Genomic DNA, 23,526 nt, shown 5'->3' on the forward strand with positions numbered 1-23,526 from the left:
TGGAATTATTGAGTTAGTTAGTTAGTTAGTTAGTTAGCTGGTGAATTGAAGGTAATTTAATGAGATGAGCTGAAGCGGAGCTGATAGGCCGCGCAACTGTGGGAAAACAGGTTTCTGCACTCTCCACACACACAAAAGGCTGGAGTGTGTCTGCGTTTACAGCTCGCAAGGATGTACAGTCGGGTGAACTCTCGCTCGGCCGCTCTCTTTCTCTCTCTTCATTTGTCGCGGTTGCCATGGTGATGGGGGAGGCTTGCCTCGGCGGCCCATAATTTTCCAGAGAGCCTGTCTGGATGTGACACGTCCTTTTCAGCCGGGCATTGTTTAGATGCTGATTTACGTGTGTTTGTTGCACTTTACCACCACCTCCTCCACACCTCCAGCGGGGGAGCGGCAAACTTTTCAAGGATCAATGCATCCGACACCTGGTAAAACAGCAGGCTGAAATTCTGTTGAAGGGTTCGACTGAATGGTTTGGATACAGATTCAAAGTCCTCAGTTGGATTGGAAGGATTTTGCGATCAATCCTTGGCTATTTTTCATTAATGAACTTGTCATTATGCCTGTTTTCACTCCTGAGCTACATCTTTTTCTTTTTCTTTCCATCTCTGTTTGAAACAGTGATTATTTTCCCAACCAGCCCATCTCTCTTCCCTCCCAGTAGGCGTTCCTACAACACAGAGGAGTCCAATCAGAGGCCAGCCCTTTACCCCATCCCTCTGCGGTCAGCCTGTTAAGGACTTTTTGTGTTCAGGTTTTTTTTCCTTTTTACTTTTTTTTCCTGCTACCCCTCATTGAGCCACTTGAGCGTGGAGCAGATGGAAAGATTGTAGTGGGGGGAAAGTAAGCAAGCAGCAGAGAGAGAGTGAGTATTGGAAGAAGCCATGCAGAGAGTGAGGCAGCCCAGAGACGATGCTTGATGAGCTGACCAGAAAGTCTTTCTTCCACTTTGCCTCAGAGAGACCAAGGAATCAGACAGGACAGCCCTGAGGGGAGACATCATCTCATCGTCCCAGCTGACGGGCAAAACCCAGCCCAGGACGTGTAGAGCACAGGAAAGAAAGAAAGAGTTAGAGACGAGGAGAGGAGTTCTGCAGATGAGAGTTAAAGCAGGGAGGCAGAGGGAGATGCTCAGAGGGACCAGATAGTGAGTGACCAAAGTGAAACAAGTAACAGGATTGCTGAAGGTGTGTCCACAAAGACTGCTCAAAGAAAGGGCGACACACCAGAGTCACCCGAACAAAGGCAAGTGAAGCAGAGAGTGAAAGAGTGAGAGCAGGCAGAATCAGAGGAACGAGCTAGATAAGGATGGCCAACTCAGGTCTCCAGTTGTTGGGCTACTTTCTAGCATTAGGCGGATGGATCGGCATCATCTCCACCACCGCTTTGCCCCAGTGGAAGCAGTCGTCGTACGCCGGCGATGCCATCATCACGGCCGTGGGTCTGTACGAAGGGCTGTGGATGAGCTGTGCCTCGCAGAGTACAGGACAGGTGCAGTGCAAGATCTTCGACTCCATGCTCTCGCTGGACAGTGAGTACGATGTTTGAATTTGGTTCGACCAAACCTGACTGACTGACTTGTAGAGGCTTTCTCTGGCTGTCTCCCTGTGACTGGGAGCTAATCAAATCCACTCTTCAACTATTTGGTAAAACTTACTGAAGGAGTATATGCTCCTATAATTAACAAAATATGCAAAAATCTTTGTTTTTGTAAATGCCATGGGGCACTGTGTAGCTGATTAAATGATTTTCTGTGGATAATTTATCAGATGATAGAAAAGCACATTTAAAATTCAAGTAAGGCACCAATAAAGGTTTTTCTAATTCTTTAAATCCCACTCCATACTTCACACTGTACTTATTTTCTGTAATTTCTTTCTTTCTTGGTCGCTCTCATTTAATTTTCTTTAATAACCGTGTTTTGGGCAGTTCTTTGTCATCAGTCACGGTGATAAAAGAAGGATCCAGTGAAACCCTTTGCCTTCTATAGTTCCTCTGAGAAACATCTATGGTGTTGTATTACAAATCACAACAATTATTGTCAGCAGAAAACAGAAGGAAAACAAGTCCCCAAGCCCTCGCTATCTGGGACGCATTAAATTCCAAAGCTGTAAATCTTAAAATGCTGCCGTTCAAACCTTTTAATGGACTTCAATTAAATACTCTGAGACATCATGAAACGTAATATGTGAGGGGTGGGAGGGGGTCAGGAATGTGGGGTTCAGACATAAATTAGCTCAGAATATGAGCCTCCTGTCATCTCCGATCTGTAAGTGGGAACTAGTGACTCATAATTAATGACACGCAGATTATAGGAGTCCATCCATCCACAGTGCTGTATGCTTAAATCACTCTATTAGAGAGTCTAATGAAAGGCTACAGGGGGTGGGCTCGGGCAGAAGTAATTTCAACAAAACAACTGAACACTTTGAGTTTGTTTTTCTCGGCGGTTTGAGTCCTACTGTGGCACACTCGCCTTGAAGCAACAAATGAGGAGCTTTGCAAACATTTTGGTGTCCTGGTGAGTCATTATATCAAGACGCTTTCTGTGGCGTTATGTGTGACGGGAGCTGATCTCCTATCTCCTTTAGTTCATTGCAGCAACAAGAACAGCGTATTGTCCTTGCGGATGAATAGGGGCTGTTAGGAGAAGAAAAGGCCAGTGTTGAGCCAAACACCAGAGATATTCCCAGAATGCGCTCTGTCTTCCCCACACGCGCACATTGTTCCATTAACACACCCAGTGAGTATAGATTCAGACTGAAGACAAACGCCGGAGAAAAGCCTTCTGATCACACACCAAGTGTTTTGATCAATTGCAGGTTTATTCTGGTGTTTCCCCAGACAGATTATGAAATGGAGCAGATCAGCATCCAATCATGTGTCCGGGGTCAGCCATGTCTGAATCTTGATTAAACAGCCCTCTGGCGTTGGTTTGATCCAATTCATAACACCGATTTGAGTTCTGAAGTAACTCCCTGGCTACATTCGCAGCAGGAGCAGCATGTGATGGAGGGTATAATTGTTCACCAGACTGTGCTGTGCTCTGCTGATGCAGCCAAGCAACCGTAGTGGAAAGTGTTGGATCTGTGGCAGGTTGACTGAGTTTTTTCACTCAAAAAGGAGATGATGATGATAATAATGATCAGGATAATACAGGGTTGAGAAGGTTGGTTGGTATTGTCAGAAGAGTGTGGATGGTGGTGCTGAAAGGACAGCTCTTTGGAACAGAAATATCTGAGCATGATATTAGAGACACTGCCTCTGTCACACTGTATCATTATCTTAAATTCACTTTAATGTTAAAGTCAAAATGTAGACAACTTTGCATCCGGTTCTGTAACTTACATTCATGTAAAAGTGTAGTTCTGCTGGCTGAGTGCAGCTTGAGATTCAGTAGATGCACTTGGTAAGACTACAGTAGTGTTTCTCTCAGTTTATCCACTTTAGATATTTTGGATCTGCTAAGAGCCAGATCTGCTCAATCAGTGGTCAAGCAACTGTCCAACACACGTCAACTGCTATTATTTGTCACTTCAGGGATAAAGCTGGTGTTATATATGTTTCGTATGGTTGACAAATCCCATGAAAAGACAAAAACCAAGTCTTCCTTGTAATACTTTCTGACTTCCCTACCCATCTGGGGCACTTTCTTACTCTTACTGAAAATATTAATCACAAATATGTTACAAGTAAATATTACATTTGTTTGGGACTATTTTCAGCTGTGGCATAATACACATTTGGTGCGTAAGTGAGTATAATACAAACAACACAGTGAGTGGTCATGGTAATGGAGGAACCGTGTAACTGTGTGGCTCATTGATGTGTTTTTAATAGTCTTTGGACAACAATGGAGCTATATGGCGCAGAGGAAGAAGATACATACACATTACTTGTTAGTGGTGGTTTTGGTCTTTTCATGGGATTTGTTTGTCCTGTCCGTAATGGGTTGGTGCTCAGGTTCAGTCATGACTATGAATGAAAGTTATACAATTTCCATTCAAAAGAGTGAATAAAGTGGTGTGATGTGTGCATGCCCACAGTGAGCTATAACAGCATTTATTCCAGTCTGCCTATTTGTTAGCTTTAAGAGTTTAGCCTTGATCAGTAAGGATAACTGGGACACCACCCTGTTTACTTAAATGTGAACCAAGGAATAACCGGTTTAGGAAAATTCAATTTTTGCCAAATAAAGTGTAGTAATACATTTAATAACATTATATTAATGAGTTTGTGCTTTGAGTTGGAGGTGAAAGTGGACTGCAGTTGTCAAATATGAGTTAAGTTTTATAGTTGGGTAGTGAGTGGGCAAACAGATATTACGTACGACAGAGTCACAAGTGACCTCACAATGGGACCTTACAGCGCCTACACACACCAGCGAGCACACACACTCATTGAAAGCTTGTGGCTGGCACTGCCAACCTTGGCACTGGAAAGAGAGGGCCTGGTGGGTGAGCAAGCCTATACCGCCACCCTCCCTCCCTCCCTCCTTTTAGCCTCTCCTTCACCCCAAAGGCCCCCGAAAGCCCTTCTGGTTTGTCACCAACTGAAACTAGTCAGAGCGGTGTCATTTAGCACCGGCCTGAACCCCCGCACGCCCTCAGAAGAGAAGAGGAATGCCCTGAGTGGATGAAAGAAAAGAAAATCAAACCTCTCTCTGTTGAAGACTATTCAGATACCCCATCAAAAGAAGCTCTGGAGCCATAAATCAGACTTCAAAGATTGTTCCATCCTCTTCCCCCCATCATAAGTCCCTTCAGATCAGCTTTTGAAATGCTACTTTACTGCTGCACCATGAATGATGGTGTCTGTATTTCTGTCACAATGACAAATGATGACTTTAGGTTCCTGCTCGGGCTGTTGCTCAACAGCTTTTTCTAAAGTGATTTTATAACACATATGGTCACACTCTATTATAGTTTAATGTGAAATTTTATTCTTCACATTGGAAAACAAATCTTAACTCAAGGTCCAATTACTAGATTTGAAGACCATGCCATGTGAGTGAGAGTTCTGGCAAACGCTAATCTCTTGCCAGGCTAGTAAAATCTATTTTGTTCTACTCTACTCTGTTAAAACTGTATTGTTGGTATTGGAAACAGCAGTTTGAAGAAGAAAATCTCAACTCAAGGTCCACTTACTAGGTTTTTGTTTTTGTTTTGAAGCTAGTGAGATGCAGTTGAAAACTTAGTAAAGAAGCTAAACTATTGTCGAACTCTACTCTTCTATGTTCTAATTGAGCAGTAGAATACATTTTTGAACATGGAAACAGCCGTTTGAGCAAAAAACATTTTAACTCCTGGTCCACTTACAAGCTTTAAAGACCATAATGTGTGACTCAAAGCTCTGGGAAAAAGCTTATCTCTTGTCAGGCTAGTTAATTTTATTCTATTCTAGTTTTATTGTTGATATTGGAAACAGGAGTATGACAAAAATAACTTAAAAGTAGAAGTAGACATTGGAAACAGTTTAGGGGGGAAAAGTTAACTTCTTTTTTCTTTGAAGATAGTGAATAGTCCATTTGTGACCCCCCAAAAATCCTAACTCATGGTCCACTTACAGGCATTAAAAACCATGAGGTGCAATTGAAAGCTGCATTGAAAATGGTTCACTAACTATTGTTTTCTATTCTAGTTGAGCAGTAAAGTTCAGGAGTAGTTTGATAAATAAATTAACTCAAGGTCCACCAACTTTTACTCCCAAAGCTTTGAAGTCCATGATGTGTGACTGAAAGCTCTGGAAAAAGCTAATCTCTTGTCAGACTAGTCAATTGTATTTTATCCTACCTATCCTATCCTATTTGATCTTTTTGAACATGGAAACGGTCATTTGACCAAAAACATTTTAACATTTACAGGCTTTGAAGACCATAAGCTGCAATTGAAAGCTCCAGAAAAATAACTAGATAGTGGACCTTGAGCTAACTATTGTTTTCTATGCCAGATGAGTGAGAAAGCCTTTCTTGATCTTGGAGATAGTAGGTTTAGGGGTTGACCCACATATTTGCTCCAAAGTCATGAATTGCTGTTGAAAGCTCTGGAAAAAAAACTCTTTTGATTTTTTTGTCAAACTATTCTATTCTGGGTTTTTTTTCTATTCAAGTCTATTCAGTGATGTTGTGTTTGTGGCTTTGATGTAATTTGATGAATAAACACCGGCTTACAATTGAAGTCATTGTGATTTGAGGCTACTGCCTGTGACCTTGGCTGTTAAACCTGTATGAAAGGCTCTGTTCTGTTTACGTTAATTACCATATTTGTCAGCTTTGTCAGATATCAGAATCAGGGTATCAGACTTTGCATGTTGTCTACTGCTGCTGGGATTTCAACGATCCCCTAGCATGCTGTAAAACAGACACTCTCCATCACTATTTTGACAGTATCATTAGGCGCTTTGAGCATTGCTTTTGCGTTAACGCGTTCGTGAGCGGCTCTGTTTGAGGCGGTAACGTCTGATCGCTGTGGCGACGGCCCCGTGAAAACAATCTTGCTTTGTGACAAAGCCACACTAATCCCACTGTGTGAAACATGTAAAGCAGGCCCTCCTACAGCCCCTCTGTGTGAGAGGGAGAGTTGTGTGTTTCATCTGTGTGTATTCCACCTACAGTAATTGTGTGTGCAGATATTGTGAATTGTACATATGTGTGAGTGTAAATATGTGTAAATATGTTCCTCCCACTAAGTTATGTGTGTGCTGAGGCCCGTGTGGGCAGACATTTAGATTTTTGAGAAGGCAAAACCACAGTGGAATGATCTTGAGAAGATTTGGAGGATCTTTTAAGGTCCCAGAGCCAAGAAAGTCACCTCTGGAAAATAAAGCTGGAATTACCCTGCTGTAAAATAGGACAGTGGTGGACTCTCCCTTATGAGCTTTCTGTCGTAAATGCATGTGGTCTCCCATCAATCCTGCATAGCGTGTATAGCTTCATTCCCTTATAATTATCACTTTAAAGTCCAGAAATGTTTGTTTTATTCCAAGTGATGGACTAAAAGACTATTTGTTTTCCAATCTCTTCTTTCCTCCCTCCCTTTCCTTCATATCTTCTATTGTATCACTACCATTCTGTGCTCCCCTCTGCGATCTCTGCCTCCTCCTTTCTTTGTCTTTATCTAGTTCACATCCAGACATGTCGGGCCCTCATGGTAGTGTCGGTACTGCTGGGCTTTATCGGCATCATCGTCAGTGTGGTGGGCATGAAGTGCACGAAGGTAGGAGATAACAACCCAGCCACCAAAACCCGCATCGCAGTGACTGGAGGAGCACTCTTCCTGCTCGCAGGTGTGATTTTTCACTAATGTTTTGTTTACTTTGCAACCAAAAGTATGTACTGCAGTATCTCCCACAGTAACCAGTGCTTTTAGCAAGAGTGGTCTGGCATTCTTCTAGCCTGAATGTCTCACCGGGGGTCTTTTGGGTAATTAGAGTCTCCCCGCTGTAAACAGGAAGTGGTCATTTTAGAGGCATTAGCCGCTGACCTCAGGCATAAACCACAAGCCCAAGGGAGGAAATGAACTAAATGAGGATTCCCCAATTCATTTGTGTGTTGTTTTAGCTTCAGTGATACAGGGAACTGCTACACTCTTGTTAATCTCTTCTCCCTCCACAGGTCTATGTACACTGGTGTCTGTGTCCTGGTATGCCACTCAGGTGTCCTATCAGTTCTTCAACCCAAATACACCGCCCAATGCTAGGTATGTGGAAGAACTGCCTGCTGAACATCTGTACCCTTTAATCATTTAATTGGATCTAACCCTAACTCAGACTGTTGTGGTTATCAAGCACGGGAGCCTTGTTAATGATAAATGTGACATCTCATTCAGCACGTGTGTATGTGCCATTTAAATTCATTACTCTTTATATCGGCTGAGAAAAGGGCATTTTTCTGCAGACAGTGTACTGTGTATGTGACTGTTTTGAGGCAATATGGGCAAATATTGACCATCCATCAAAACATCATTTGGAGATAGGAAAGTAAACAAAAAGTTGCAATTCCTGTTTAAGCCTTATGACAAAATAATACCTGATGATTTAGCCCAGGAACAAAACTCCCTTTATGAAAGATGTAAATAACCAAAAATAGGCAGATTAGAAAGATCTGCTTCATATGAGTCATTTTGCATGTAAGGAAACAAGTGTTGTGCAGCAGTGTGGTGTTGAGAGAGGATTTGCGGAGGTAGAGAAGGAACTGGCAGAAAGGGAAGGCGTCTGTCTCTAAAGTAACGCTGATCAGTTGAGTGTTGACAGCGCTGAAATAATTCCAAAGTTTGCTGTTTCCTTTCGCTTTCTCTCTCTCTTGCTTGCTCTCTCACTCTCTTTTTATCTTATCGACATATTTGACGATCTCATATTTTTAGACCAGTCTGAAACTGGAGATGTAACAGCTGTTTTACATTAAAAGAAATTGCCATCCCTTGTTCTAATATTGACACAAGTGACAAACTGTAATTGCCTCCAGTCTAAATCAATGCTATACACGAGTAACAGCGTTTGTAAGGCTTGGTTGAACAGGTATCGATGTTCAATGCTGCAGAATTCATTAAGAGAGTTACAGGGCCACTGAAAAGTAGCCTATTGCATGAGGACCGGGGGCTTTTAGGGGCAGGAGCTACAGCCTAACAACCAAAACTGTGACAAGGTTCCTGTAGTCGAAAGTTTAGCTAGCTTTAACTGCTAAAACCTTCCAATTGTGACTAATAAAGATAGCTAGCATCACCTGCTAACAGTTGACAATTATGCCTGATAAACATGGCTTTCTTGAGCAAATGGTTTCTTAATTGTGGATAATGAAAATGTAGTTTTAACATTAGTTGTCAACCATTTGTAATTATGGCTAGCCAATGCTAGCTTCAGCTGCTAACATTTCCTAATAATAAGTTATGAACATGGCTAGCTTTAGCTCCAGATAGTTCCAGTTATAGCTGATAGAGATGGCTCGCTCTGTATCAGAGCTAATATTATAGTTTTAGTGGAACTTAAAACAGCAGCAAATAGCAAAATAACTGCAAAACATATCAATTTCATATCGAGCAGTCCTGAATACTTCTCTCTAACTGATAAATAAAGTGTTTCATCCATCCCAGTGTTAGCTACTTTGTGTTTTAGCATACAGAAAGATTCAGGGATGAAAGGGTTATCTGATTTTGGGGATGCCTTTGCTCTGAAGTGGCTTTCAGGTAAAAATGTATGATCCTCCATTTCTTACACTGTCTTTGATAATCTTGGATATGTCTTCGGTAAAGGTCAAGCAAAGTGTTGTTTTTGCCTTCTAGCGAGTTCAGGCTAATCATAATAACCTCGAAGGTAGTGAAAACAGTAAAACCTCAGACACTGACAGCCATCGCATACCTCTGACCTTTTCCTTTCTCTTTCCTGTCCAGGTATGAGTTTGGCTCGGCCCTGTTTGTGGGCTGGGCGGCGGCCAGTCTGACGGTCCTGGGCGGCTCCTTGCTGTGCTGCTCCTGCTCTAAAGACGACATGCGAGGGCAGCAATATTACCGCCAATCACAGCCTTCCACAGCCAGGGAGTACGTGTAAAACCCACCCCCCTTCCTGCAGCCACCCAAACAGAGAGCATCGGACACGCTTGGCACCACCAACCCTTTTTCTCTCAAACTATACCTGCTAAAACAAAAAGAAAAAGACTATAAAGTGTACACACATGCAATCATGTAGTACTCACACACTGCCATACATGTGCAGACACAGGTACTCATACAGTATTACACACAAACACATTACCCACCAGTAGGATGTATTTTTGTGGCTAAAAAAGCTACACACTTTAAATAATTACTTATGAGCAGACAACCTACATATTACATGTCAATCATTCAGCCAACATATATAATGATGAGCTTGTTTTGTAAACTTGTGCCTTAATGTCATCATTTAATCTACTTGAAATTAGTGCAGCTGCTTAAATCTGACCTCACCAATCACAGATACTCACACAGTCATCAATTGTCTGAGAGATAAAAAGGAAACAAATCCCAACATTTGTTTCTTGGTACAGCAAAAATACATTTAAAGTGAATCCAAAGGTTAAATATAAGAGGATGGACACGGAGGTAGAAATACAGATACTGCAACACCTGCTGAACTTATATTAGCATGTCCTATGCTGCCTGGTTGGCCTGGTTTGCCTCCGTATTGCTCTGTGTATTCACAACTCCACTTGTGCAGTTATGTTGTGTAAAGGGAGAGCCCCTAACCACTGTCCAAAAACTTGGAAAAGTTACTGAGCGGCTCCTCTGCTGTTGTGGGAGAAAACAGAGGTTGGCTTTTACAGTCTCTCCCAGGAACACAGGTCAGTTTGGCCGTGATCACAGAGGACACTGAACTCTTCTGCTCAGACTCCGAGCACAGTTGCAAGTCAACAAAGAACGAGGGAGGCACAAGGCATAGGAGCTCTTCAAGTTAGTTTTAAAAGAGAGGTAAAGTTTAGTAGGTAAAAGAGACAAAGTCGGTTTTTCGAACTATAAATTAGATAAAGAAAGATAAAATGAACACAAATGATCACACTTAGATGCGTTGCTACAAACAATGGCCTGGCACACGCTCATCTCTTGTGCTGCACATTTTATTATGATTCAAATTCACTCTACCACTTCCTTCCTGTTTTGATGCCAGTAGACGTGAGAGGTATGGAGTAGTGAGAGAGGAAAGGGTAATTCATTACCTCATTACTTATAGCAATGGCAAGAGCTCGATGTCAGCTTGAATCCATTTTGTTCCTGTTAATCAAACCAGCTGTTTTGCATAAGTTTTTGAAGCGGCTGCGCCTGTAGCAATGTGTTACTGTCTGATCGGCCTCTAATTGTGCTTGATTAAAAGGGTCAGAAGCCCATTTAAAAAAAAGAATAAAAGAATGTAGATAAACTTCAGATAAACTTTACTCACATGAAGTAGCCAGAGGTTTAGAATACGATTCTGGCAGGAAACTGCTACACTCTTAATTTATTTATTTTTGTTGGTTTAAAAGTAGTCATCTTAAAGTATAACAAGTCTAAAACACACTAGAATCAGCCTATAAAAGATCCACTAGGTGGTAGTTTTTAATTGCCCGAGGTGGCTCAACCCCCACCCCAAAATTCCAGAACAACATACAGGATGTGACACGATCTCAGTATATAGCTACGGCCATGAAGACAGCTTACGTGTGGTTCAAGAAACCAAAATGACTGACAGTGAAGGAGCAGGTGTGTTCAGTGTCCTGTGTAATTAAGGCCTCAGGCAGCCATTTTGTAACAGCACTTTGAAAGAAGCTAGTTCTTATAACATGGTCCCGTTTTACACCACAATCACTTGATGAGAGCTGCACATAAAGTGGAGGTGAATTGTTGGTAAAAGGTGTCTGCTTTAGTTTATACGCAGTATGAATGTTGTTAATGATCATTTCACCATTTAACTCCACACTAAGAGGAAACTGGACAGTCTATCAACGCATATCACCATTTACTAACACACTCCTTCATCTCATCTCTTATATAACCAAACCAATGTCTAAGATCTAAGCTATTTCATATACTTCTCACACAAGTATAATCCTAAGCTACAAGACAATAGTGCAGTATTGACATTTCTTCACAATGGACCATAAACTAGCATTATGCTTAAAACAGACTTATAATATAATATCATATCATATTTCACTTTGCTGCAGTAGACTACAGGTGTTTTGCAAACCACTGACTACTCCATGAGGATGAAGTTCCCCGCCCCCACATCACTTTGCCTTCATTTGTGTTCCTAAAAGAGCTGGTCCATCACTGTTCCAGATAATAAAGCCATTAACTTTTCTTAGAATTGCTCCCAGTCCCCCCGTTTCCCGGGCCCCCAGCCTCCCTTCTTGGTAGAGACTTGTTTGTGGAGTACTCTGTTATTTTTAAACTGGGGGGTCGTGGATCTGCAGGAAATTCCTTGTGCCCTTTAAATAAAGGAGGATGTCAGTCGTCACTGGTCTGTCAGTAGCAGCTGTGCTTTGGATAAGGATTGCACAACAACACGTCTGATGTAACCACCTACGCTGTGTCCAAAGACAAGAAGACACACATTTAAAATAATAATTTGACATTTTGAGAAAAAACTATTTGCTTTCTTGCTGGGAGTTAGACGAGAAGATCCATGCCACTGTCATATCTGTCCGTTAAATATTAAGCTAGCAAGGATGGTTAGCTCAGCGTAGCATACAAATTTGGGGAAACAGCTACCTGGCTCAGTCTTAAGGTACAAGAAAGACATAACGTCTTAATTATTGAACTGTAGAGTTCCTGGCAGGTTCATGCTTGTTACTTTTGGCTATAGCTTCATATTTAGCATACAAACATGAAAGTGCTATCTGTCAAGAGAGCAAATAAACTGGTTTCCCAAAATGTCAAACTATCCCTTAAAAAACAGCTGATGAAGTTCAGCCAGACAAATCTGACTTCATGTCATGTGTTTCACTTTTATCAATCAGTCCATTATTACTAATATTTATTTAAAACATGTAATCTCTTTGAAGATTACTGGCTAGCTGACATGTAGCATCACCATTGACTTTCTACCCTTTTAAGCTAATGTCTTTATAACCATCAAGCGCCCTGTTTTCTTTCTAACACTTCGCAGCCTTTGAGAGAATCTGAGAGGTCTTGATGTGTCTCTTATTTCCCCTCCTGTCCTCTAATCCTGTTCTTCTCCGACTGTCTTCTTGTCTCCTCTAATTCAGGGCAGAGTTGTTGAGTGAAACTAGTTTCCCTGACTGATCAGCCCCTGCCTTTTTATCGAGGACTGTCCGACTGTCCAACCGTTGTCTTCCCCCCTTTCTTTCCTGTTACCTCTTAGACCCTCAATTTGGACCTCTTGTAGTAGAACATTCCCCTTTCCTCAATACAACATCGGCACCTTATCAGTTTTAATGGGAACCAAGATGCATTGTCTTCTCCCATTGTTTCCCTACCTTCTGAGCCTTTTCTGTAAATATGGACTCTTAAAGGATTTGTGATCAGATCTTCTATTTAAGAAATGAGGTGGTCTCCTCCATTTCAGCCTTTCCACTCTTTACTACACCTCCCACAACCCCCTCTGTCCCATTATTGGACAAAAGTTAACAATGAGATGAAACCCTTTGTGATTTTTGTTGCGCTGATTTATGATTTATATCCTATGACCTCTGGGTTTTTTTTGTAAATGTGTCTTTTGGGTTTATTTTGTTCGCTGTGACTGTATTTTGACTGAAACGTGTCTTTTTTTCCCTTTTGAATTGCAGACCAAATGTTAAAAGTACCCCACCAGAGAAAAGGGAGCAGTACTTGTAGTTTGGGAGAGTCTTCTGGCCTTACCATGGTTTAGATTCTGTCAACATGACAAAACCCTCTCACTGAGGAATCCAAAACAGACAGACAGCATTAAAGAAAGAATTTATGAACAGCAACCTTTCAAGCATACTGAAGCAACATAAATTAGAGTCTTTGTTGGAGTAAAAGAAATTGTTTGTGGAGGTTTTATGAAATTGATAAAGATGATATCCTTGTCTTGTCTGTTTTGTTGACTTTGGGAGAGACAGTCATTCAGGGTATGTTTTCTATAACATGTTAAAATGCCCGGGTGTATATACCACCTATTCTATTCTTTTTTTTTTTTTTTTTTGTTTTCTTTACTACATATATAATGTTTTACTACAGTGCCTTATAACACATGTTTGTGCACATGTATGTTTTTGACTTTGTGGATTCTTTAGAGTATCCCGTCCCGTCTGAGGGATGTGTGTCCATAGCTCCTCTGCCAGCAGTTCTGTACGCCTTTATTTTTTATTATTGTTGGATTTCTGAAAATGAATGTGAAGCGACTCTGCAGTACCACTTACGGAACAACAAAGACACACGTACGATAGATCTTCAGCATAGTGCCTTATGCCACTGTTTGTAAGAAGCTGTGTGCCTGTTTCCAAGTAGCCTGGATTGAGGATATACCCAGTACATTTATTTTGTTTGGTTAAATGCCAAAATGATTTTGTGTGAATGACAGAGTCGTTGTATTATTGACTCTAAAGGATGTACTGTACCGTGTGCTGTCTCCTGTACTAAGGAACGCCAGTTTGCTGAGCGTTCAAATGCCCCTCTGATGCCTGCATTTATTTACCATGCCATTCCTTTCTCTAATATTTACCTCCTCGATGTTGTGTATCATCTCATTTAGCCCTGTCTGTTTCTTTTAGAATAAAGTAAACAGAGACATAAAAATGGTTTTGCTATGAGTCAGTGCTTTATTAGTTGTTTCCTAACTCTTCACCCTCGCCTGACTTTTCGCCCACTCGCCCCCCTCCCCGCTCGTTCCTCCTCTCCAGCTCAAATACTTCTTTTGCACCCTGTTGTTCAATAATTGCAGACGTGGAATTCCACTTCTGCTCCACTGGACTGTGGCACATTCTTAAAGGTGGAAAAAGTGAACTTGCTCGCCACTGCTATAGCTGACAACAAGGCTTTCATTTCCTTCTTCTGTTGAGTTTCAACTACAAAACATTTGTTAAATTATGACCTTGGAATTAAGTTTCTGTCTCATATCGATTTTATATCCCAGCTGGTGAAACTAATACAATAGCTATTTTTATGTTGAATCCCCAAAAAGTTCTTAGATTTACTTTATTTAAAAAAATATTTTTTAATACAATATCCACACACCCATACGTACATTGAAAGAGTGTGTATTCATACTTGTTGTGCTTACTGACCATGAAGTGATCCCTTCTTTAAATGATTTAAATGTTACAATGATTACAAAGATGGGGGGCAAAATGTTCCCTGTGTATGCATTCTTAGATTTAACATTGTCAGATTCAATATTGACAGTTTCAAAAACATGATCAAGGTCTTTTTTTATTCCATTTGTCTTCCTTGTCAAAATCTGGTGCCCACATTACCCACAATTCAGCTTAATCACCTTAACACGGTTCTGTCGAAAAGGTGCATTGCTAATAGCAGCTAGTGTAGCCTTGAGCTGCTAGCCTCAAACAGAGATGAGGAGAGGTCTCCACACCCCAAGATTTATTTTTATTTTTAAATGTAGTCAAGTTCAGCCCCAACTGGTGCAGCCTCAAGTGACATCACCTAAGGCAACATTGGTTAGGGTTGATAACTATCAGATTTTGGACAGCTCCCTCTGGAGCCACAAAAGACTTTCTGTTGCCCAACTCTTTTCACAAATGCAGTATTACTGACCAACACCTGTGTAAGGGCGCCATGCCATTGTTCCAACGGCCCATTATTCCGAAACCCCAATGGTCCAAAAAATGTGCTATTGCTGAAAACACCAACCTGGTATAACTTACATAACATATTTAACTTAAGTCACATACATAACTTACGTACATAATTTAAGTGACGTACTGGAGCAGTGGGCTTGTGTTTTTGAGATCACTTTAGTCTCATTGGAACAATATTCCCTTCCTGTGTTTCCTTGCTGAGCTGTGGTGGAGGGACATTAAAACAAAGAGGGAATTTCTTACGAAATAATCAAACCAAATCTTACCCACCAGAAAAAAACCTTCTTGACCCATCTAATTCAGACTCAGAATACTAAAGCCTTGTATTGGCTCCGGCTGAAGTTTACAATGCATTTTGCAACAAGGACTGTGGCCTTTGACCCTCTTGCCTACCCCCCTGTTCAAAGACTGACACTGTATGAGGCATGACAGAATGCCATTCACTGTGAAATGAACCTCAAAATAACATCCTGGCTCAAGAATCAAAACTTGCCAAACAGTGCAACGTGGGGAAGCTGAGAAAGGTACAGCTTCATCAAAATGTATTCTCTTTATGTAAATGTGCTGGATGTGGTTCCTTTTGAACGCCCCACTACAATAATAACTTTATCGACATGCCAGGACTTCAACAAGAAAAACAACAGGAACAGAAAATAACTGCCTAATTAGAGCGGACTATATACATTTGGCACCAACACTGACCACACCTGCAAGTTTCAGGCTTGTGAGAAACAGGAGTCTGCGAGTTTGAGTCAGTATGTGTGAACAGGTGTTTACATTGGCGTCACGGTAGGAAGGGATCTCTTCATGGCCAGTGTGGAGAGCAGGATGAAATGACTTTCAATGTACATGTGGTCGTGTGCGTATTAAAACAGAGTTGAAGAAAAAATGTGAGCTTTCTCTTTAATCAGAAGCATAAAATAACATTTAAAGATCTTGAATATGTGGATGATTTGAATGAGCTGCTTTTCATGCTGAGTTCACAAGACCTCTTTGATGAAACAGTACAAATATACGGTCTACGAGACAGCTTGTCTATGAGATCGTATACAGAGTTAAAATAAGACAGTTTGAGAAAAAGTGCACAGTGAGGACACCAGTGATGGGAACAGAGCATGGACGTGAAATCTCACATACACCTGACATGTACGGATGCACCTACACTACCGATGACTATACGGTCTGTTCCACAATACAGATGTGCACCATTCACACTATTTAAGAGTATCATGCAAAAAAAAACATGTTTCCACAGGGACATTTGCTCCAAATGTATGTCCATTATACAGAAGCATTTAACAACAACTGTGATTCATAGCACATGCTTAATTATCCAAATTAAACATATACATCAGCATCTGTTTTATATAGCATATAGCATTTTCCTGCTCAAGCTATGTGAAAGATATTTTCTGTTTATCAGAGATAAATCTTTACTGATATGGGATATTTGGCACTGCACATATTTATAAATGAACTTTTACAGTAAGTGATGCACAAAGCAGAGGTTACTTATGTAATGAACCCTATGAACCAAAGCTCGCAGCAGAAACCAAATCATTATAGTGAACACAGGAATGTGTTTTCCCACTTTTAGCACTTCGAATGATGGATGATGTCTTGCACATGCGTTTGATTCATCGTGGTAATTTAGGAATGTGAGACTGGAAAATGTCTCCTTTATTGCGAGACTGTAAACATCATTACAACAATGTAACATGTTTTCATAGGGAAACTCGTCATTCATACTGAGAAGTAAAATGAGGGCAGACATGAGCTCTGTACTGAACAGTAGCACAGACGCGAACACCAATTCTGGTGATTGTTAATACAGAAAAGCATAGATGATCTAATATTGGGATGTGGATATAATGCTAATGGTACATATTTTGTTGATGAAAGCTTTAAAGATCCCATATTTTACACTTTTACTGTCTTTATTTAAAGTTTTGGTATCCATAAGAAGGTATATTTGTGGTTTTCTGACGCACAGCCAGGCCAACCACAGCAGTAAGCTTTTGTAGCCTACACAGACAGTGGGTCCGGGTACACCATGCTGGAGGGCAGTGACGCCATGACATCATGTCGTTGTGGCTTGTTTAAAGGCACACTTGCGGAATACTGTATTGGTATTTTCACAGTATTTACATTGCACCTAGACCTGCCTTATAACCAAAAAAGACATGAAAATCTCCCTTTCTACAATATGGGACCTTTTAAATGTAAGTCTTGTCATTTGAAGTAGACTGTGGTAACATGTCTGTTTGGGCCGGCTGACTGTGAGCTGACTTCGGTTGCATCCTGATGGCATCACTGATACGAGACACACTGCTGACTGCCAGTACAGCTGAGGTGAGAGAACAGAGCACACTTCCCAGCATCAACCAGTAGGAGAGCCCGAACTCAAACGTTATTCCTGGCATCCCCAGAGTCGCCTGTTAGAGAGAAAGATGCAGAAATAGTGAAGTAAGCACATTATTTCTTACTTTGAATATGCCTTAAAGGCATGAAAACTCTCTAGCTGTGATTGTTCCCCCTCCCTTCTCTGATGGTATTATTAGAAATTCAGTAACCGCAAAGAAAAAATGGATACTGCAGTTTCAAAAGAGCATCTGCCTTGATTTCTGGGTTTTTAAAAAAATTCTTTGTGAACACCATTAAACCTGTGCCACAGGCTTCTCTCCTCTCCCTCTCTGACACCTTTTCTGTGAATTCCACTGGCTGCAACATTAGTTAGCTGATTGTCTAACTGGACTGCATTTCTTTCAGTGTATTTTAAGTTGACATGGCAGGTTTGGCATCAAGCTAGAGTGTCTGCCTGCCAACAAAACACACTGCGACTGACACACAGCAGATTCCAGAGCAGAGGACTGATGAACACTCATAATGCTTTTATCATTATCTCAATGAAAAGAACAGCCTTCGTCAGTTTGCAATTAAGTCAATTTAACTTTACAGTTACTTTCACAAGCAGAACTTGTTATTGTTTAATATTGTAATAAACATTATTTAAACATACATCACTTCATTTTTGTCCACTTAAAGCTGCAGTATGTACATTTTATAAAAATATTTTTGTCACATTTATAATATCCTGACAGTAGAACATGAGACAGATAATGTGTAAAACAATCAGGTTCCTCTGGCTCCTCCTAGTGCTCATAATTGTATGTGTAAGGATCCACCGGGCCTGAGCGAAAACAACCAATCAGAGCCAAGGAAGATTGTTGCGTCTCATTCCCAGGGCATCAAATACAGACACTTTTGGGTGCATCTGACTCAGCAGTCGACTCTCTTCAAGCCACCAACCCAAAGCGTCTTTCTATCCTTTTCAGCTTTGATTGATTGCTTTTGTTCAGGCCCAGTGGATTTTTGTTAATACCATTAAGAGCACTCGGAGGAGCCAGAGGAACCTGATTTTTTCACGGATTATCTGTCAAAAATTTCAGCAAAGTTTTTTAAAATAAAGGGGGGAGTTTATTGATATAAGAGATGGGATTTAGTAATTCAAGATCCTTATCAAAACAATGTAATAAATGACTACAGAAAGGTGTTTTTGGTAAAGCAGTATAAAACAAATGTGGCAGCCAGACAGGGAATTAAGTTTCTGTTTACACAACATTAGTAGAAAAATTCTGAATGGGAGATTTAGATTAATTAGTTTGGCATTGGCTTCAGGTTTTTAAGGGATTCAGAAAACTCTATATAAATAATATAAAATGTTTGTGTTGTGTGTTGATACCTACTTCCAGTCTGTATGTGGTGTAAGTGTCCACTCCATACCACAGCAGGCCAGCTGCACCACACACTCCTGAGAGACACACTCACATTTTAAACCAATACACAGATATGAGTCAGACGTTAAAACCGCTAACAGCAAAGTAAATTGTGTGGAAATGTGTATGAACCAGAGAATGATATGAATCTGAAGTAGTGACCTACTGTGCTGAGACCACAAACCAAACAAACTGCTTCTGGCTGGATTTGATTAAAGCATGTTTTTGAGAGTGAGGAGCTGCAGTACAGACCTCCACACAGACAGAGGGCGCCAGAGACCTGCAGCAGCCTGCCCTGAGCCAGTCCACTGGGGATCAGTGTAGTGCACCTCAGGCCAGGTATCATGATCAGGATGGAGAGCACAGACAGAACACACATCCCCACCAAGGCTACTCGCATAGCCAACAAATCAGCTGTAGGGAGCAGAAAAACACACCAGACTGAAAGTTTGGCCTCCGGTGGCGAGTGAGTACATTACAGTACATTCTCTGCTTGGGATGATCAATATACAGAACCCACAGATCATGACATTTCAAAATACAGTCCAAACAGTTAAGGGATCACTCAGTATTTCATTATGTTTTTATGGTACTTTAATTATGAAGTATTTTCTTTCATTTGTACAAGTACCTTTACTTTGATTAACATTCAAATAGAAAAAGTATATCTGAACACTAGGCTTTAAAATGGCAGGTTGCATTCATTCATTTTTCTGAAATATTTGACAAAAGCTTTTAAAGATAAACAGAACACAGTACACTCATTCAGTTCTTTTACTCTTTTAGGTTTTTGGGAAAATAATTAACAGGCTGAAAACATTTAGAAGAAATGAACACCCATTTGATCATTGTCCCTTAGATCTTTTACAGTACAGATATGTCATAGAATAAAACCATTTCATTTTGGGGGGAAAATTATTTTTTTAAATAAAAGTTGCTATATTTACAAGTATGAATAGGCTACATTTATGATACTTGTAAAAAGAACATTAGCTGTACCGGAAAGTTGTTTGTTTCAGTTGAGTACTCGCTCAACCCTAATTACAAGTTACCTTACGGATAAAGATTGTATATAGATTGAATGTGCTTAATTTGTTATACTGTAAACTAACTTGCAGAATAAGAAGTAGCTAAAATGTAGAGTAGCTCCACCTGAACCACCTCCAACATTAAAATGCTGCTTACACATGCATCAGCAATAAACCCAAACATTAATAATATTGCAATACTGGCAGGGGCCATTGTGCATAATGAGTATTATTCTTCTGAGCATTAGACGGGAGTAGGTTCCAGTCCTGTATTTTGAACTCTGCTGGGGCTGTACTTTGAATCACAGATTATACCTTTGAATAAAGTGTCAGGGGCACCCATTATTAGACACCTCTGCTGTTCTATTAGCAGGAGGGGAAGATAACATTGTTGCAGTGGATGTGCTGTTGTACCTGGCAGATTCTCCATGTAGGACACTGACACGTCACATGTCCTCAGACCCACCAGGCTGTCATGAACACACTCTCCCCACAGGCCTCGACAACGGAAACTCAGACCTACTGAGGTCAGCTGATCTTTAGCTCCTTGCTGGACCAGGAGACACATTCAAACGTGTGAAAGGCCTGATTGCTAACATGGGAATTATGATTCAAGTCAAATTGTTAGTTGTAAGATTTAAATAATATTGAATACACACTTTATGACTGGTGGTCTGCCCTGTGGTAACCACACGCTAAAGCACAGAGTTTACCCACCAGTGTATCACTCCAGTCACATAGACTACACAGTAGTGCAGCCTAGTGGCTACTCTACACTCTGTCTACATACAGGGATTAGCAGTGATTACAGATGAGAGGTAGAGTGTGAGTGTTCCTACCCTCCAACAGTCCTTTCCAGCAGCAGCGATTAGCAGCAGCAGGCTTGTCAGTGCTATCAGCAGCCCCAGGACCTCAGTCTGTCCTCTGCTCATCCTGTCCTCTATAGTCAGTTGGTGGAAAAATGAACAACTTCAAGCATAAAAAAAACATCAGGAGTGACTTTGTAAATGCTGAACAAGTGCAGCTGATTTCCAGAAAGGACTGTGTTTCAGTGATGAAGAGAAGCAGCCGTATTCTCAGATGGACTTGCAAAGCATTTCTGCAATAATGAGTTTTATATGGAGTTAATGAACCGTACACTCATGACATACAGTCAGCACAACTGGTGGAAAAAGTACTCAGATCCTTTGTTGTAGCTGGTCGGGTCGAAGCTAGTTTGAAATCGTAGTTTAACATGGAGAGTTAGACGAGAAGATTGATTCCATTGTCCTATCTGTCCATTAAAATATAAGATCCAGCCAGTTACCTCAATTAACTTACAGACTGAGGGCTGTGTCCAAAGGTTACAAAGAGAACCTATTAACTCCTCTAAGGTGTCACTTTTTACTAGTGATATGTTAAATTTTGTTTGTTTCATCCATACAAGAACTGAAGTGTAAAAGTGACAATCAAACCAGCAGGGTTCTTCAGTGTTAATGAGAGGTGCTGGTAGGTGGATTTTACTATAGACAGAGTAAGGGTTGCTGTTTCCCCCTGCTTCCAGTCTTTGTGCTAAGCTAAGCTAACCCACTGTTAGCGGTAAGGTTAGAGTAAGGGTTAGGTTTACTGCTTTAGGGTTAGCTCCCAAAATGGATCGATAGAACTTCAATTACTTTATGCACTGTTACATCATTAGGTCTACAATGCATTCTATTTTATAAGCTTATAGGCTTGTGTTTTTGAATGTAACATTTTATTATAAATGTCACTAACTGCAGCTGTCAGATACATTTAGAGCAATAACTGTACAATGTAAGAAGTTTAAAGTAGCATAAAATGGAAATAATCAAGTACAAGTACCTTAAGTAGTTAAGCACAGTTGCTTCAAAAATCAACTAAATGAATATGCTCGGGCTCTTTACACTAGAAATGTCATTATGATTATGACAGTTTCAGAATCAGTTTTTATAAATGCTCATTTTATCACAGTATAACCTGCCTCGATGAGGATGGATACAGATTTGTGGACAAAAGAAGAAACAGAAGCAAAAGAGGAATTTACAGCTCAAGAGATATTATACAACTTAAATTTAGTGTGTAAAAACAGACTTCCATATAACTTTAAGATGAACTGTACTTCTAAAAAAAACTGCTTCAAACATTTTAGGCCAATGTTTTCAAAGAAGTTACATTATCTTTTAATGAGCACAATTTCTCCAACTGTTAAAATTATCTCCCTGTGTGGTGAAACAGCCTTTCTTTATATTTTTTTTTTTTTTTTTTTTAAATCATGGTAGTAATCTTGCAGCTGTCACAAGGGTAATGAACAGCGCTGTGGAACTATGGGAAAAAAAACACTTACCTCTTAGAAAATGTTTTATTTCAGGACTGGCACAAAGTGGCTCTGCTCACTTTCCAAAAAAGAGGAACATGGGAGAAATTTGGTGCCAGCATCGGAGTGTGCACACGAGTGTGTCTCTTTGCCCTTGCTCATTCCCAAATGAAGTGGTGTAGGCCTATGTTAGCGGGGTCTGGTGAAGGGCTGAAATTAAGAGTCTAAACACATTAACCACGCATGACCTTCATAACTGCACTATGGCTTTCCATTTTGCTCTCCTCTCTGTTTGTCCTATGAGAACATTCAACCTCTGTCTCAACTTTGACTTAAAAGAAAATCTTCCTCAAACAGAAGAAAATCTGCCTCATTTCAAGACATTTTCTGCCATTTAAGGCTGCTCAGATGTGTCGAGGAGATATTTGTGATGAGATGACAAGATAAAAAGGAAAGCATTTCAATGCATCGCAGAGGAAGGGGGCAGCGTGAGAGACAGACGGAGGGACAGACACATGGAGAGAGCCGAGCCATATTGAGACGTTCAGATGGATTATTGTGGAATGAAAATGCCAGCGGGCTCAGAGCCAGATGCCTGCGAGCTGCTGCTGATAGGCTGAAGAGGGCAGTGTTTGTCTTCCTACTGCACCACACCTCACTGGGAAGGTTTGACTTGTTAAGCAAAAGAACAAAAAAAAGCTCTTATCCATAATTACTTTCAGTGATGTATACTGAATCCAGAAAGCTCTCTGCATATTAATATGGAGCATTAATAGGTTTCACAATAATTAAAAGTGAAAAAAAAATCATTTAGAATTTACAAAGATTAGTTCAGGTCTTATAAATAAATGTGCTTTAATAAAAATAGAGGGATTTGGTTGCAAGTGTCTCTGTCGGGCCAGTCATTAGTAATGGAGTTGAACATGGAGAGTCACAGTGACGAGTCATCTGTGGGTCTGACTTAGCCTACTTTCGGTGCCGCATTTAAGTTTAAGGACAGGTAATTGGGGACGCACTTGGCAAAAGAAAAGTCCCCAATTAGGAAGAAGCTTATTTTTGGGTCAGAGGTTAGGGTTAGGCAAGTAGTGGCTGGGATAGGTTTAGGTAAAGGTTAGAGTTAGGGTAGCCTCCAGGAAATTAATGTAAGTCTATAATGTCCCAAAAAGT

At 40.6% G+C, this 23,526-nt stretch overlaps 2 protein-coding genes across 3 annotated transcripts; one reads left to right on the top strand and one right to left on the bottom strand.

Moving 5' to 3' along the window:
- Nucleotides 1-751: 751 nt before the first annotated feature.
- cldn19 (claudin 19) lies at nucleotides 752-14,228 on the top strand. 2 transcript variants are annotated; one of them, XM_051415507.1, is made up of 5 exons: nucleotides 752-1,531; nucleotides 7,120-7,284; nucleotides 7,613-7,697; nucleotides 9,384-9,530; nucleotides 12,713-14,228. In XM_051415507.1, the coding sequence occupies exons 1-5, from the start codon at nucleotides 1,309-1,311 to the stop codon at nucleotides 12,747-12,749; spliced, it is 657 nt and encodes a 218-aa protein (XP_051271467.1). In that variant the 5' UTR covers nucleotides 752-1,308; the 3' UTR covers nucleotides 12,750-14,228. The 2 variants fall into 2 exon arrangements, with proteins under 2 accessions (XP_051271467.1, XP_051271465.1); XM_051415505.1 differs by having other exon boundaries at nucleotides 756-1,531; nucleotides 13,253-14,228.
- A 2,015-nt stretch (nucleotides 14,229-16,243) lies between these two features.
- Nucleotides 16,244-20,980, bottom strand: LOC127371804 (claudin-16-like). Its single transcript, XM_051414889.1, has 5 exons — nucleotides 20,888-20,980; nucleotides 20,463-20,598; nucleotides 19,273-19,434; nucleotides 18,991-19,055; nucleotides 16,244-17,679 (listed from the first exon to the last, which is right to left on the bottom strand). The coding sequence occupies exons 1-5, from the start codon at nucleotides 20,978-20,980 to the stop codon at nucleotides 17,461-17,463; spliced, it is 675 nt and encodes a 224-aa protein (XP_051270849.1). The 3' UTR covers nucleotides 16,244-17,460.
- Between the last annotated feature and the right edge of the window lie 2,546 nt (nucleotides 20,981-23,526).

Source organism: Dicentrarchus labrax, unplaced genomic scaffold (genome assembly GCF_905237075.1).
Source record: "Dicentrarchus labrax unplaced genomic scaffold, dlabrax2021, whole genome shotgun sequence".
In the NCBI taxonomy this organism is placed as follows: Eukaryota; Metazoa; Chordata; class Actinopteri; family Moronidae; genus Dicentrarchus; species Dicentrarchus labrax.

Excerpts from the sequence above, each read along its gene's own strand:
- LOC127371804 (XM_051414889.1), bottom strand. The coding sequence starts at position 20,980 with ATGAGCAGAGGACAGACTGAGGTCCTGGGGCTGCTGATAGCACTGACA. Across the intron at positions 19,056-19,272 it reads CGCCCTCTGTCTGTGTGGAG|GAGTGTGTGGTGCAGCTGGC; the intron begins GTCTGTACTGCA and ends TGTGTCTCTCAG. Across the intron at positions 17,680-18,990 it reads ACACCACATACAGACTGGAA|GCGACTCTGGGGATGCCAGG; the intron begins GTAGGTATCAAC and ends TCTCTCTAACAG.
- cldn19 (XM_051415505.1), top strand. The coding sequence starts at position 1,309 with ATGGCCAACTCAGGTCTCCAGTTGTTGGGCTACTTTCTAGCATTAGGC. Across the intron at positions 1,532-7,119 it reads CTCCATGCTCTCGCTGGACA|TTCACATCCAGACATGTCGG; the intron begins GTGAGTACGATG and ends GTCTTTATCTAG. Across the intron at positions 7,698-9,383 it reads AATACACCGCCCAATGCTAG|GTATGAGTTTGGCTCGGCCC; the intron begins GTATGTGGAAGA and ends TTTCCTGTCCAG.